We start from the raw sequence: 13,001 nt of genomic DNA on the forward strand, positions 1-13,001 counted from the left end.
CTGATGATTGATTTCATGTAAAGATATTTTTTTGCTGATAATCATTTCCATGCTTCTTTATTTTTATATAAATTCAAATAATGAAAGGGAAAATAATACTGTATAATAAATAATTATTGATAAGTAGTAAACGTAAAAAAAAATGCCAGAAATTTGAATAAAGAATAAGTGTTGGTAGTCCTGACCAAATTGAAAAGTTGTATTTCCTCATCATATTCATTTTCACCATCATTGTCATCTTCATGATCCTTTTCCTTTCACTGTACAGAACCATATTTTAAGTAGTTGCAAATGTGGCCTAGTTGTCGCATAAAAAAAGACAATTTAACAGCAGGACACCAAGCTCTCCTTGCCAAGATAGGAACTTGTAATAGTCCTTTGATCTTATGTCTGGCTACGAAAAATACCAACAGTATATACTGTGTACATATTCTCTGAGGCGCATGGAACTGATTGTGTCACAGCCACAGATAAACCCTTTGATCTCCGGACCTCATCATCCTTTTATCTCCTATATAAACTAAACTATGCTCATCCATCTTGTCCACAACGACATGGTCTAAAATTGACCAGTACACCGGAATACATTATACTCTATTAAAAAATGTACTGGCTTCCTAAAAGTCTAGATGGTTACTTTGGACCCACAGTTTTGAGTTCATATCCAAGATTTGGTCGAGAAGAGAAGTCTAAGTCTGTTTGTACATGCTTACCTGGATAAACTGACATTAGACTGGCTCCACTTCATGGGAAAGGGCTAATGTTGGTTTATCCAGGTAAGCGGCACTCATATAGACTACTAACATCATGTCCGATTTGTGAATTAACCTTGCCCTTAACCTTGAAATCTATCTGAATATATAATTTAAAATATATTTATTTAATATTATAAATATTAAATTTTTAAATAAATCATACTTTGTATTTTTCAGACGGCAAGGTTAGCAAGAATAAAACTGGCAAAGAATGCAAGTGGTACCGCATTTGTAGCCCGCAAGAAGGAAGCTGAACGACTTGCCCAGGTAAGAACAACATAATTTTAAGTTTATTTGAGACCTTTTCATTACATTTGTTTTTTCCTAGTTTTGGTTTATTTCATGTCTATTATTTCTTTCTGATAATATTCTAAATTCTCCTAAAGGAGCGAATATAAACTAAAGAGTAGGGGATTGTCTCCTGATGTGCTGATTCTGGAAGGCACTGCACTGCTGGCTGATGTGGATCCATAGAGGCTCTAATCCGAACTTCCTTAATTTCTAGGCATACCTTTACTATACCAACCTAATAATAATATCGACCTTTTAACAACACCACATAGCTGTTGAGTCTAATTGTCATTTTGAGTATATTTATTGAGCTGCATATTTCCATGGAGATAAAAGTTTGCTAAAAACATTTGAAAAAGGATACTTGAACAGCGGTAACGTCCAACCTGTTTCCCGTTGGGTTTGGTCCGTAAGAATTTGGTGTTCATATACATGATTGGTTGCATGACATCTCAAACTCGCTAAAGCCTGTTTTCCTGTTGAGTTGCGATGGGTTGTGTTGAATTGACCAGATTCAACGTCAGAACCAAAAAATGTGTAAATATTAGTGGTCTAGCTTGATCATCGTTGTCATTATTTAATTATTTGAAAATTCAATGTAGCTCGACTGGAAACAGGCTTAATAAATTACTCCTATTGTTATTAATGACATTACTGGTTATGTTTCTCTAATGCAATGGTATTACTTTTAATGAGAGAATGTTTACATTAATGTAATTTATACGTAGCATTAAGATGTGATATAATGTGGACGGATCTCCCTTGAGGCATATTGCAGACATTCTTTCTTGAACTTCTTTTGTCTCAGGAGAAAGGTAGATAATTGTATCATGCATGTTATGTATTTAATAGAAATAACTTTTGTTGTCTGTGAATTTCAGAGCCTGCCTAATGTTAATACTCTTAAAACTATAATTCCAAGTATGTAATGCTAAGATTCTTTGGTTTTAACACCATTTCTCAAATATTGATACTCTTTAATCTTATCACTATGACATTTTTTGACAAAAGCTCTATATGCTCTAATTTAGTGTATATGCTCCAACACAATAGTAACACATTTAATTCTAAAACGAATGCAGTAAATAAGTGTCTATGCTAATAGGCAAAGAAGTGTTCTGAGACGAATGCTCCAAATTAATGTCTATGCTCAGACACAATAACGAAATATTTAATTCTGAGATGAATGCTGATAATTTAGTGTCTATGATCAGGCACAATATTTTTTTGAGACGAATGCTCCAATTTATTGTCTATGCTAAGTCACAATAGTGTTCTGAGACGAATGCTCCAAATTAGTGTCTATGTTCAGGCACAATAGTGTTCTGAGACGAATGCTCCAAATTAGTGTCTATGTTCAGGCACAATAGTGTTCTGAGACGAATGCTCATAAATCAGTGTTATGTTCAGACACAATAGATAAACATATAATTCTCAGATGAACACTGTAATTTAATCTCTATGCTCAGACACACAATAGTGAAACGTCTAGTTATTATAGGGTTGGACTTGGAGGTTAGAACATATCTTTCCCCTTGATTATTCATGGAAATATGTTCCCTAAATAGAGGTATATCCCCTGAATGGTATGTTCTAAAAGTATTTATCCCAGTACAGTAACTCTGTAAATGCTGATTTAAAGTTTGCACCACTTGTTTGCAAATTAGGACTGTACACTATATTTTTATAGTAAAAATGAAATAAAAATTAATATCTTCTAATAAACTTTTGTGAAGGAAGGTCAAAATAAATCATTTTCCTGTCTCCTAATAAGATCATTATAAAACTTTAATAACTTGAGTCATGTGTTTTAAGACCTAAACAAATCAAAACACCAACATGATATCATATACCATATCCTCTGGTATAATCCCACTTCCCAAAATGATTGGTAAGCATTTCTTGTAAAACCTTATTTGAACTGGCTAGAGAGAGGCTTGCATCCAGACCAAAAGTCAATACTGGGACTATACCTGAGATATGCCTACGGTATTTCTAAAAACAGACATAAAGTAATAGATTATTGGTAATATTTCCAACACCCCTTTAAAAAGGTGTTGTATTCACCAATCACAACACAAATAAAATCCCTTCCCTTAAAATATTCCACAATAATTAAATAAACATTTAAAAGGTTTTCATAATTTTTACGGATATTCGCCTGCTTAGTGAAATATAACATTTGACTTATATTTTACCTTATCCCAATCAAATATCAATATCAAATGTTGTGTTTCAATGATATAAAAGTTATTAGTCAAATATTACCCTGGCTGGATTGGCCAAGCCTGCCTAGTTAGGATTTTATATAGATAATGACTTAAAACGGAAACTATACACAAAAATGATGAATATTAAAGTCCTAGGATTCATAATGTTTACAATATTTTAAACAGTAGTCATGTGATGCAATTTTGATAAACAAATTGTTTATTTTATTCAGTAGGAGGAGCTAATTACTTAATTAGCCCTCATTAGCATTTCATGTCACCAACTTCTGTGCTTGTACATGTAAGATTATTATTTGGGTTTTACTTGATCTTGGAAATGGTTCTATGATGGTTGGTACTGAAATGTTGATGCTGATATGTCTGTATTTGTCTGTTTTATATGCATTTTGTATAGAAATTATAATATAATAATACACTTTATTTAATTGTGGTTACACTTGTTCACCTCCTTTACAACAAAACAGTACTAATATAATAATAATTAAAAAAAAAATAATAATACAAATATAATGACACAAAAAGTGGAAAATAAAATACCTTTCACACATTTTACAATACATTCTATAGATAGTTTTTATTTAAACGAAATAACTTAAGTGTAAAAAAAAATCATCAACAATTATCTCGAAAAAGTACAAAGCTCCCAAGATTAAACAACATTAAAAAAATATTCCTAAATATATATATATGAAGGCCTCAGTGGAAAAACCAGATAAGTCACATTTTGTGAAAATTGAGTTAACAACCTGGCAATTATCTTCATTGGGTTTACTCAATAACTAAATAACTAATCCTGTGAAAAAAACAGCTAAATCCACCGTAATGCATGGGCAAACATATACCACATCATGGAAGAATCAGATAAGTCCAAGTGTTCAAATGGAAAAAGTAGACTAGTCCAAAATGACAGTATCACATGGCCATTATCAGCCAATCAGAACTCGCCATCATAAAATCTAGACATTTAAAAAAAAATGGCCGACCATGATCGCGACAGACAACCTGAACTCACAGATAAGCCTAGAAAGAGAAAAATACACGGTTCTAAGAAGGAAAAAATGAAATTTCAGAGATTATCTGGACACTCAATTGGAGAAGATTGTAGATGTACACGATATCAGTGTTTTAATTCTGTGAATCAGGCAGAGAGGCAGCAGCTAGTCGACAAGTTTAATGAGTGTCCGAACAAGAACGCTCAAGATGCATACCTCTCAACATTGGTGAAGCTTCGGTCAGTCGCTCGACGTCGCCCGCGAGCAGAAGAAAACGCAAGTCTCCGTGCACACTCAGTCCAATACACTGTGAAAGTACAAAGGCCGGGCCAACAAGTAAAAGAGGTTCAAGTTTGCCAAAAAGCTTTCTGTAGCATATTTGGCATAACCAAGAACAGAGTAGAGACAATAAGGAAAGCCTTATCCACTATAGGTAATTAAATTATCCTAGCTAGGCCTAGGCCTAGCCAGAGCCAGTAGTCGGGCTAGGCTAGGCCTACGTTTGATTAATTTATTCTTAAAATGTTTTGTTATTGAAATGTTAGGCCGATTTATCTAGGCCATGGCAGGCCTCCTTGATCAGTGATATAGGCATATAGTGGACACAGGCCCAGGGCCTACTATAATAATAGGCCTAGACTAGGCCTGTACTTCTCTACTTTTAGGGCCTATCTTAAAAGCCCTACATAGGCTACACGTTAACATACATTGAATGTGCCACTGTGGTAGTTTCCTAGGGTATGCCCTAACATACTGTACAGCTTGGCATATGCCTAAGCTATAGACTAGAGTAGGCCCCCTATTCGGGTAGGGCAGTTATTCTAACAGGGCGGTTATTCAAGCGTACGTCTGATATTCCATCCCTCTCTGGCCTACTTAACTAGGCCTAGATGGCCTACCCTCTATAGCCACTACTGCCTATAGATTACACAAATGCACTGGTTTGTGGAGTGGGAAAGTATTCAAAGAGGGGCGTTTGTTTATCGTTAACCATTTTATGTGTAGATTTAATAATACTAGCTAAATCATGATGTACTGGAAATTATTATTAAATTATTGTCTATTCGCCATACCATGTGCTAAAATTTTCTTTTTTAATCTTCTAGGTCATCCACCAAAAGATGGCAGAGGTCAGCACAAAAATAGACCACACAAGCTAAAAGATGAAACTAAAAAGGCCATACAAGACCACATCTCTTCATTCAGGGGAAGATCTTCCCATTACGCTATGGCGCAGACAAGGAGGCTATATTTGCCCGAGGATCTCAATGTATCAAAGATGTTTGATATGTTCAATAAACTGCACCCTGATGCCACTGTGAAGTATGAAACCTATCGGAAATTATTCAACTCCGATTTCAATATTGGTTTTGGCTATCCGAGGAAGGATACATGTCCAACATGTGATGAATTCAGAGTAAACCTTGAACATAATAGTCAACAAATACTCCATGCCGATGGTGACAATTTGCTTCACCTAACACAGCAGAGGGAAGAGCTGATGATACAAAAAGAAATCCATGTGAGGAAGGCCAATACATTTTATAGTCGGAAAGCAGATGCAAAAACGAGGGCTAAGGCTAATCCTGAATTCGAAGCCATTGCTTTTGATTATCAGAAGAACCTACCATTGCCAAACAAAACCGCTAACGATGTTTATTATAAGCGCCAGCTCACATTCTTCACGTTTTGTATTCATGTGCTATCTACAGACGAAGTTTATTTTTATACATATGACGAGACAATTGCAAAAAAAGGAGCAGATGATGTTTGTTCGATGCTGAATAACTTTGTACAAAATTATCTTCCAGACACTGTGACTGAAATTTCTTTTTTCTGCGATGTTTGTCCAGGCCAAAACAAGAATTTCACCGTGTTTAGGTTTTTTAATTATCTTGTACATGATTTGAAACGATTACATGCCGTAAAGTGTTTATTCCCAATTAGGGGGCATTCATACATGGAATGCGATAGGGATATGGGAAACATTAACTCGAAGGCTGATGTGGAACTACCACAGGAATGGAGAGATGTGTTTCTTTCCGCGAGGAAAAAACCATCGCCATTCAATGTAATAGCAATGGGCCAGGATTCATTCTTTGCTTTCACAACCTTTCTTAAGGGAAACTTTAGGGGAGCATGCCCTGTCCCAACACGGCCAATAAGGGAGCTTAAATTTGAAAACGCCAATCCACAGGTCATTAAGTTCCGCAACAATTGGAACGGGCCATTTGAATCGGCAGTGTTTCGCAAACCTATACCTAGGGCAAGGGGACGACGAGCAGAACCAGTTTTGGCCCGCTCATACACCGAGCTACTTCCAATAAAAAAGGCCAAGTATGATGATCTGCAAGTCTTGAAGAAGCTATGTAAGCCAAGTAATCATGCTTTCTTTGACAACCTCCCCGCTGTTGGGATTCAGGCCAGTTCAAGTTCTGATTCAGAACTTTCTGATGAAGATTAGGTGGGCAATCACACCCCCATATTTTTATCAAGTAAACTGTCCTGCCCTGAATGGTTTGCTAAGTAAACAATGATATGATACGTTGTTCAGTTTTGCTTTAATTTTAAAACCCCGACAAAAGCACAAGAAATTGATGCTCACATATTCTGAAATGAATAGCAACTTAATTTTGCTTTGTTACTCTTGTGTTTTAATAAATAGCCTGTTGTAAAATTATTGTCTTCAATTGTCACATGTTTAACGTACTGAATTTTCACTTTTGATTTTACTCCATCAGTATTACCATACGGGTTCTTCTGTAGGAATATTCCCCCACCCTACAGGTACCTCCAATGTGTTGTATGTACAACAACAACCACACTGGAGACTTGGTGGATTTGAACAGCAATGACATTGTTTAAAACATCAGCACACTGGATTTGACCTACAGCGGGTAATGGGATGGAGATGATATGGCAAAAAGAAATTACCCAATGAACATTGGCGTTCTTCTCAGGGGTGGAGCGGGAGGGGGGTGAAGATTTTTTTTGGGGGGGGGGGAGAGAAGAATATTCCCCCACCCTTACTGGTACCTCCAATGTGTTGTATGTACAAGAATAAGCACACTGGAGAGGGTGAATTTGATCTATGAAGATTGTTTTCATGTAAAGTGGAAAAAGCAGATAAGTCCAAAATTGAAAGGGGTTAACCAAATTGGGCAGACCCCCATCATATATGATACAAATTCAAATTTAAGTTAAGAATCTTGTAAGAAAATGTGTAAAGAGATAATATGACAACCATCAACAATTTACTTTTATATATTGTATGACATATTGGGTTTCTAATTTTAAAATTCAATTTTCTGTACTTTCATAAAATGTGACTTATCTGTTTTTTCCACTGAGGCCTTCATATGTATTATTCAATAACTAAAACTGTTTATATGTTGACATACGTTTATTAGCCTCAGCAGCAATGCCTAATGGGGATAATTTTGAATCATTCTGTCCCCTTTTTTCCTCTTAAGAACATTGCAATGTTTATGATAATCTTTGGCCATGCACATTAATCACAGCTCACATTATGTTCAACAGTATCTTCTCATCTACTTAAATTTGACGTGCCTTGTTACGACATTACCAACTGTTGTCAATTGTATTCCGTAAATGTAGTACTCAATGTTTTCAAGCACTCAGGCTTTTCTTCTCAAGCAGAGGCCTAGCAGGGTGGCTAAAGGATGATGTTTGTGCTACAGATCTACTTATAGTTTTCTTAAATTTAACAAAAACCAAGAGATCATATTTTAGTACTGAAAGTTTTCGAGCACTCTGGCTTCTCTTCTAAACCAAGGGCCTAGCAGGGTGGCTAAAGGATGATGTTTGTGCTACAGATCTACTTATAGTTTCCTTAAATTTAACAAAAACCAAGAGATCATATTTTAGTACTGAAAGTTTTCGAGCACTCTGGCTTCTCTGCTAAACCAAGGGCCTAGCAGGGTGGATAAAGAATGATGTTTCTGCTACAGATACTTATAGTTTTCTTAAATTTAACAAAAACCAAGAGATCATATTTTAGTACTGAAAGTTTTTGAGCACTCTAGCTTCTCTTCTAAACCAAGGGCCTAGCAGGGTGGATAAAGAATGATGTTTCTGCTATGGATATCTACATATACTTCTCTTAAATTTAACAAAAATCAAGCGATTATATTTTAGCACACTCTGGCTTTTCTTCTCAACCAGGGGCCTTGAGTAGCTAACGGATGATCTGATGATTCTTGGGATCTACTACCTATAGTTTTCTTTATCTAGAATTAACAGAAGCCATATAATATTATCTTCTATTCCCATTACAGTGTAGTATAGTTCTCAATGCTATCAAAGCTTTTCTTCTCAACCAGGTGCCTAGAAGGTTGACTATTAAACAGATAATCTGATATTTCAGATATGAACCTACAGTATAGTTTTTGTAGTATAGCAAAAACAAAGAATCATATTTTTCTTTCCACTTTCTAATCTTTGAATTTTAATCTTTAAATTTAATTAAAACAAAAATTTAGACAATGTCCATATTTAATATTTATTTATTTATTCCTTTCAGTGAAACATAAAAAGGGAGCACTGGCATGTCTGAATATTTTAAACAATTACATCAGTCTTTACATCACAGTATTTCTTTCATTCATTCATAATAACATTTATTTATTATTTTTCAAAGTAAACAAAATAACAATTTAAATGTAAATAATAAATCAACAAATCTGAAATGAGGACCAACCTAGAAGAAACAGTTGGCCCTTTAAAATGGTTATAAAAAATAATAAGAACAATTGAGGTATGAGCATCAGTAATAATATATAATGAAACAATGAAATGTTATTTATTTATTAAAGATATTTCTTTAATTCTTTCTTAAATTGAACAAAATGTTTGATTTCTTTTATATTTAAAATAGGAAGCTTAATCATTAAAGGTAAAACATTTAAAATTGTTTCGATTGGTAAACACTCAATAATCATTACACAAGTAATACATAATAAAGGATCTATTCATTGACAAAAACATTGCTTTATAATTATACTTTTCCCGTTCTTTCACTGAAGAAGATTTAGCTGGTAATAAACATATCATAGATTCTCTCCCACTGTGATGTGATCTTTTTCTTTTGAATTACACACAATTTCATCATCATTGCATTTTTATTGCCTAAAACATTTTCCTGAATATTCAACTCAATCTCTGTGAATTTTCAAAGAAATATAATGAAAAAAAAAAGTAGAACCGATGTTAAGGGAACATATATACCGTAAATATATCTAACATTTGTGTGTAATAGTGTGTGTCCTTCAAATAGAAGTTGGCTGTAGTGTTATAACATATATTGCCTGTTCCCTAAATAGAGGTGTAATAATTTCAACTCAGACTTACTCAGCAATATATAGTTGTGTAATTGTTATATGCAATATTGCAGAGAAAGGTTTATTTTCTCTAGTCATAAACAAAAAAACAGCATTTAATAGACATATTCATTATTTTATAGTGGTTCTATATTGATCATAACTATTTCATTTTTGTATCTGTAAATATATTCACACTTAAAGCAGCAACAAATTAAGGGATTGTTTGTCTACTGCGGTAACCCCACTTTGTTTCTATTTTTTAATTATTTAGCAATGCTCTTTTATTCTTTTCTATACTGCCTCATTTGTTTAATTCCTCTGAGGAGAAAGACTGCTGAATTTTCTTTTGTTGCTGCATAATTCTCAACCAGAAAGACCTGTTTGAAAGTTACTAGATGACCGACTCTGGAAAAGACTCTTGGGTTTTCTTTTGTTGCTGCATAATTCTCAACCAGAAAGACCTGTTTGAAAGTTACTTGATGATAGACTCTGGAAAAGACTGTTGGATTTTCTTTTGTTGCTGCATAATTCTCAACCAGAAAGACCTGTTTGAAAGTTACTTGATGACAGACTCTGGAAAAGACTGTTGGATTTTATTTTGTTGCTGCATTATTCTCAACCAAAAAGACCTGTTTAAAAGTTACTTGATGACCGACTCTGGAAAAGACTGTTGGATTTTCTTTTGTTGCTGCATTATTCTCAACCAGAAAGACCGGTTTGAAAGTTACTTGTAAACACCTGTTTGAAAGTTACTTGATGATAAACTCTGGAAATGTCTTTTGGATTTTGTTTTGTTCCTGCATAATTTTCAACCAGATGAACCCATTCGGAAAAAGACTACTGGATTTCCTTCTGTGAACTTCTTAATTTGTAACCAGAAAGTTGGTTTACAGTTTTTTTGATGACACTGAAAAAAAGAAGTGGAATGCGTTTTTTTTATTTTCTAAACAAGGAGATTTAACCCGTATAAAATGTTTATTTCAGAATATTTGCATTCATATTTATTGTTTCCCTTATTTCTGCAGGAGTATATTAAGGGCCTGTTCAGACCTGCAGAGTTATGCTTTCGTATCGTACACAGCATACAACTCTTACGAAAGCTCAAGGTACAAAAACGACGCTTATGATATGACAGTCATGCATTAATGAATTTGACCTCAAACTAATCATATTTACTCTTGCATACCAGATGTTTGCCCAAATCTGTCACATTTCAGTTTTTAACGAAAACGTTAGTTAAGTGAGTTTGAACACATTGCTGTTATGATGCTAATTATAATATGATTCCATGGATCTGAACATACCCCTCCCTAGTTTTCAAATAATTCTCATGTGTGCAGCCTACTACTACAAGAACCATTCAATGGTAAAACACTTCAATTTCTTGACAAATTGCTTTAACTCAACTTATCAATAGATATCAACCTTAATTTGAATGTCAATTTTGTTTACATTGTACACCTTTTACAAGATTTAGGTAGGAGTTTTGATGGCCACATTGTTGATACCTGGCTAAATATTTGGATAGATGACTTATTTTATCTAAGGACTATGTATATGATTGACATTTGCAAAAGTTGATAGTAGGCTATGAAACTCCAGTGTATTTAGATTTATAAATAACTGAAATAATGGACACAATGGAATGAAAAAATACAGTTATGAAAAAGTATAACATGCTTGAGTATAATCCCATCCCTTTATTTAGACTCAATTCTAACATGTAAATCTATTTTTATAATCCAAGTATAATCCCATTACCCATTTATTTGGCTAAATTTTGATTCAAACCTGCAATGTTCTGCTTGACATGTAGACCATTGGGGGCTTTCATAGTATGGTTCAAATTTGATTGAATAGTGACCCAATGCACCGAGAATATTCCATCTTATGTTATCATTTGCATTCGTTAACAGGTGGTTGTCAAAGTTTAATTAACATGAATTTTGTGATATTAATATTGATTATATTATTAAGTTAAAGTATGTTGGGTTTATGTAAACATTTTCCAAATGGTGTATGCCCCAGGGTGAAGATGTTTACAGCAGTAGGCCAGGCTAAGTCATCAATTCTCTTTACTCAATTGTTTTTAATATGTTTATGATACATATTAAAAAGTGAACTCTATGCTCCAGGACTATAGACTGTATTTAATAAGTTTGGTGAATTGGAAATAATAAACCAAAGTTTGTTTTGCTACTACTACAAGCTGTGTACATACAGTGAGTATTTAGCCTTTTGTACTACAGGCTGACGTCAGGTGACATTATGTGCCTGTTGGGCATTAGCCTGTTTCTGCTTAGAACGCACATCAAGCCTGTAGCCAAGTTTTTTAAAGGGAGGGTTCCTTTTTTAGGCCAACCTCTATAACAATTAACTAAATGTATTCTTTGGAGTTTTACCATTTAAGATTAGGTGCCAAATAGGTTAAAACAAATTAAAATATTACTATAAAAGTTTCAGTCAGTGATCTATTGGTCTGCTAATCAAGCATAAGGTTCCTGGTTCGAATCTCGATCAGGACAGCTTTTTCAAAGTCTCTCAGATTTCCATTACTCATCTTTAGAGCATTCAGTGTTTACCATTCCTGAGCTTTTACAGGATTATCTAAATATGCAAAGCTCATTATCTTATATATTCCAACTGATATGTGACATTTTCTGAAACATATTTCGTTTTAATTTCTGTGTAGAAATATTTTTATCGAATAACTACATACGCCATTCAAATCAAATTCTATTTCTATTTGTTTTAAAGAATTTGTTGATGAGAATGTTCAAAAGGATTAGATCTATAAGATTCTGATTGCAATGTTAATTTTTATCTAATCATAATTATTTAATGATGCTTCTTTTACAAACAGTGTTTAGTTTGATGCTATATAGCAGAATAAAAAGAGTAAAAATATAACTTAAAAAAACCCACATCAAAATATTTATTTAAAAAAATGTTAATATAAAACAATAATGAAATCAATACATTTAAAGGAGTTATACAAAAAGCATGATGGGTAGTAACAAAGTGCGAGGCAGCGAGGCACGCGAGGCAGGGAAGGCATGCGAGGCAAGTCAGAAATTTATGCGAGGCATCGTTTTACCATCATCAAAAAATGCGAGGCATCATTTTATCATTTCTCAAAATTGCAAGGCAGGAAATCACCGAAATTGAAGTAGCCTAGGCCTAGGCCCGCTAGGCTAGTTTCCTTTTGTACCTGCCTTGTAATTTAACCAAGGCTTTATCCTGAATACCACAGCTTAGAATTAGTAGGCCTACTTTAATGAAGAAAAATCACATAAAAGTAACAATAAATCCATTAAATTGGTGATTTTACAGACGTTGTTTTTCTCGCATTTCGCACACTCAATGTTCAATATTTTGGTTTCTATGGAA

General features: G+C 34.0%; 2 protein-coding genes across 2 annotated transcripts in view; both read left to right on the top strand.

Moving 5' to 3' along the window:
* The window catches only part of LOC140058774 (potassium voltage-gated channel protein Shal-like), a 93,237-nt gene that overhangs the window by 60,394 nt on the left and 19,842 nt on the right, over window positions 1-13,001 (top strand). Inside the window, exon 3 of the mRNA XM_072104517.1 lies at window positions 933-1,022. Coding sequence (XP_071960618.1) covers window positions 933-1,022 — 90 coding nt within the window. The remainder of the gene's footprint in view (window positions 1-932; window positions 1,023-13,001) is intronic.
* On the top strand, window positions 3,989-7,213 carry LOC140058775 (uncharacterized). The gene is made up of 2 exons (XM_072104518.1): window positions 3,989-4,702; window positions 5,376-7,213. Exons 1-2 carry the CDS (start codon window positions 4,252-4,254, stop codon window positions 6,731-6,733), a joined length of 1,809 nt encoding a protein of 602 aa, XP_071960619.1. The 5' UTR covers window positions 3,989-4,251; the 3' UTR covers window positions 6,734-7,213.

This window comes from Antedon mediterranea, chromosome 9 (assembly GCF_964355755.1).
Source record: "Antedon mediterranea chromosome 9, ecAntMedi1.1, whole genome shotgun sequence".
NCBI classification, from domain to species: Eukaryota; Metazoa; Echinodermata; class Crinoidea; order Comatulida; family Antedonidae; genus Antedon; species Antedon mediterranea.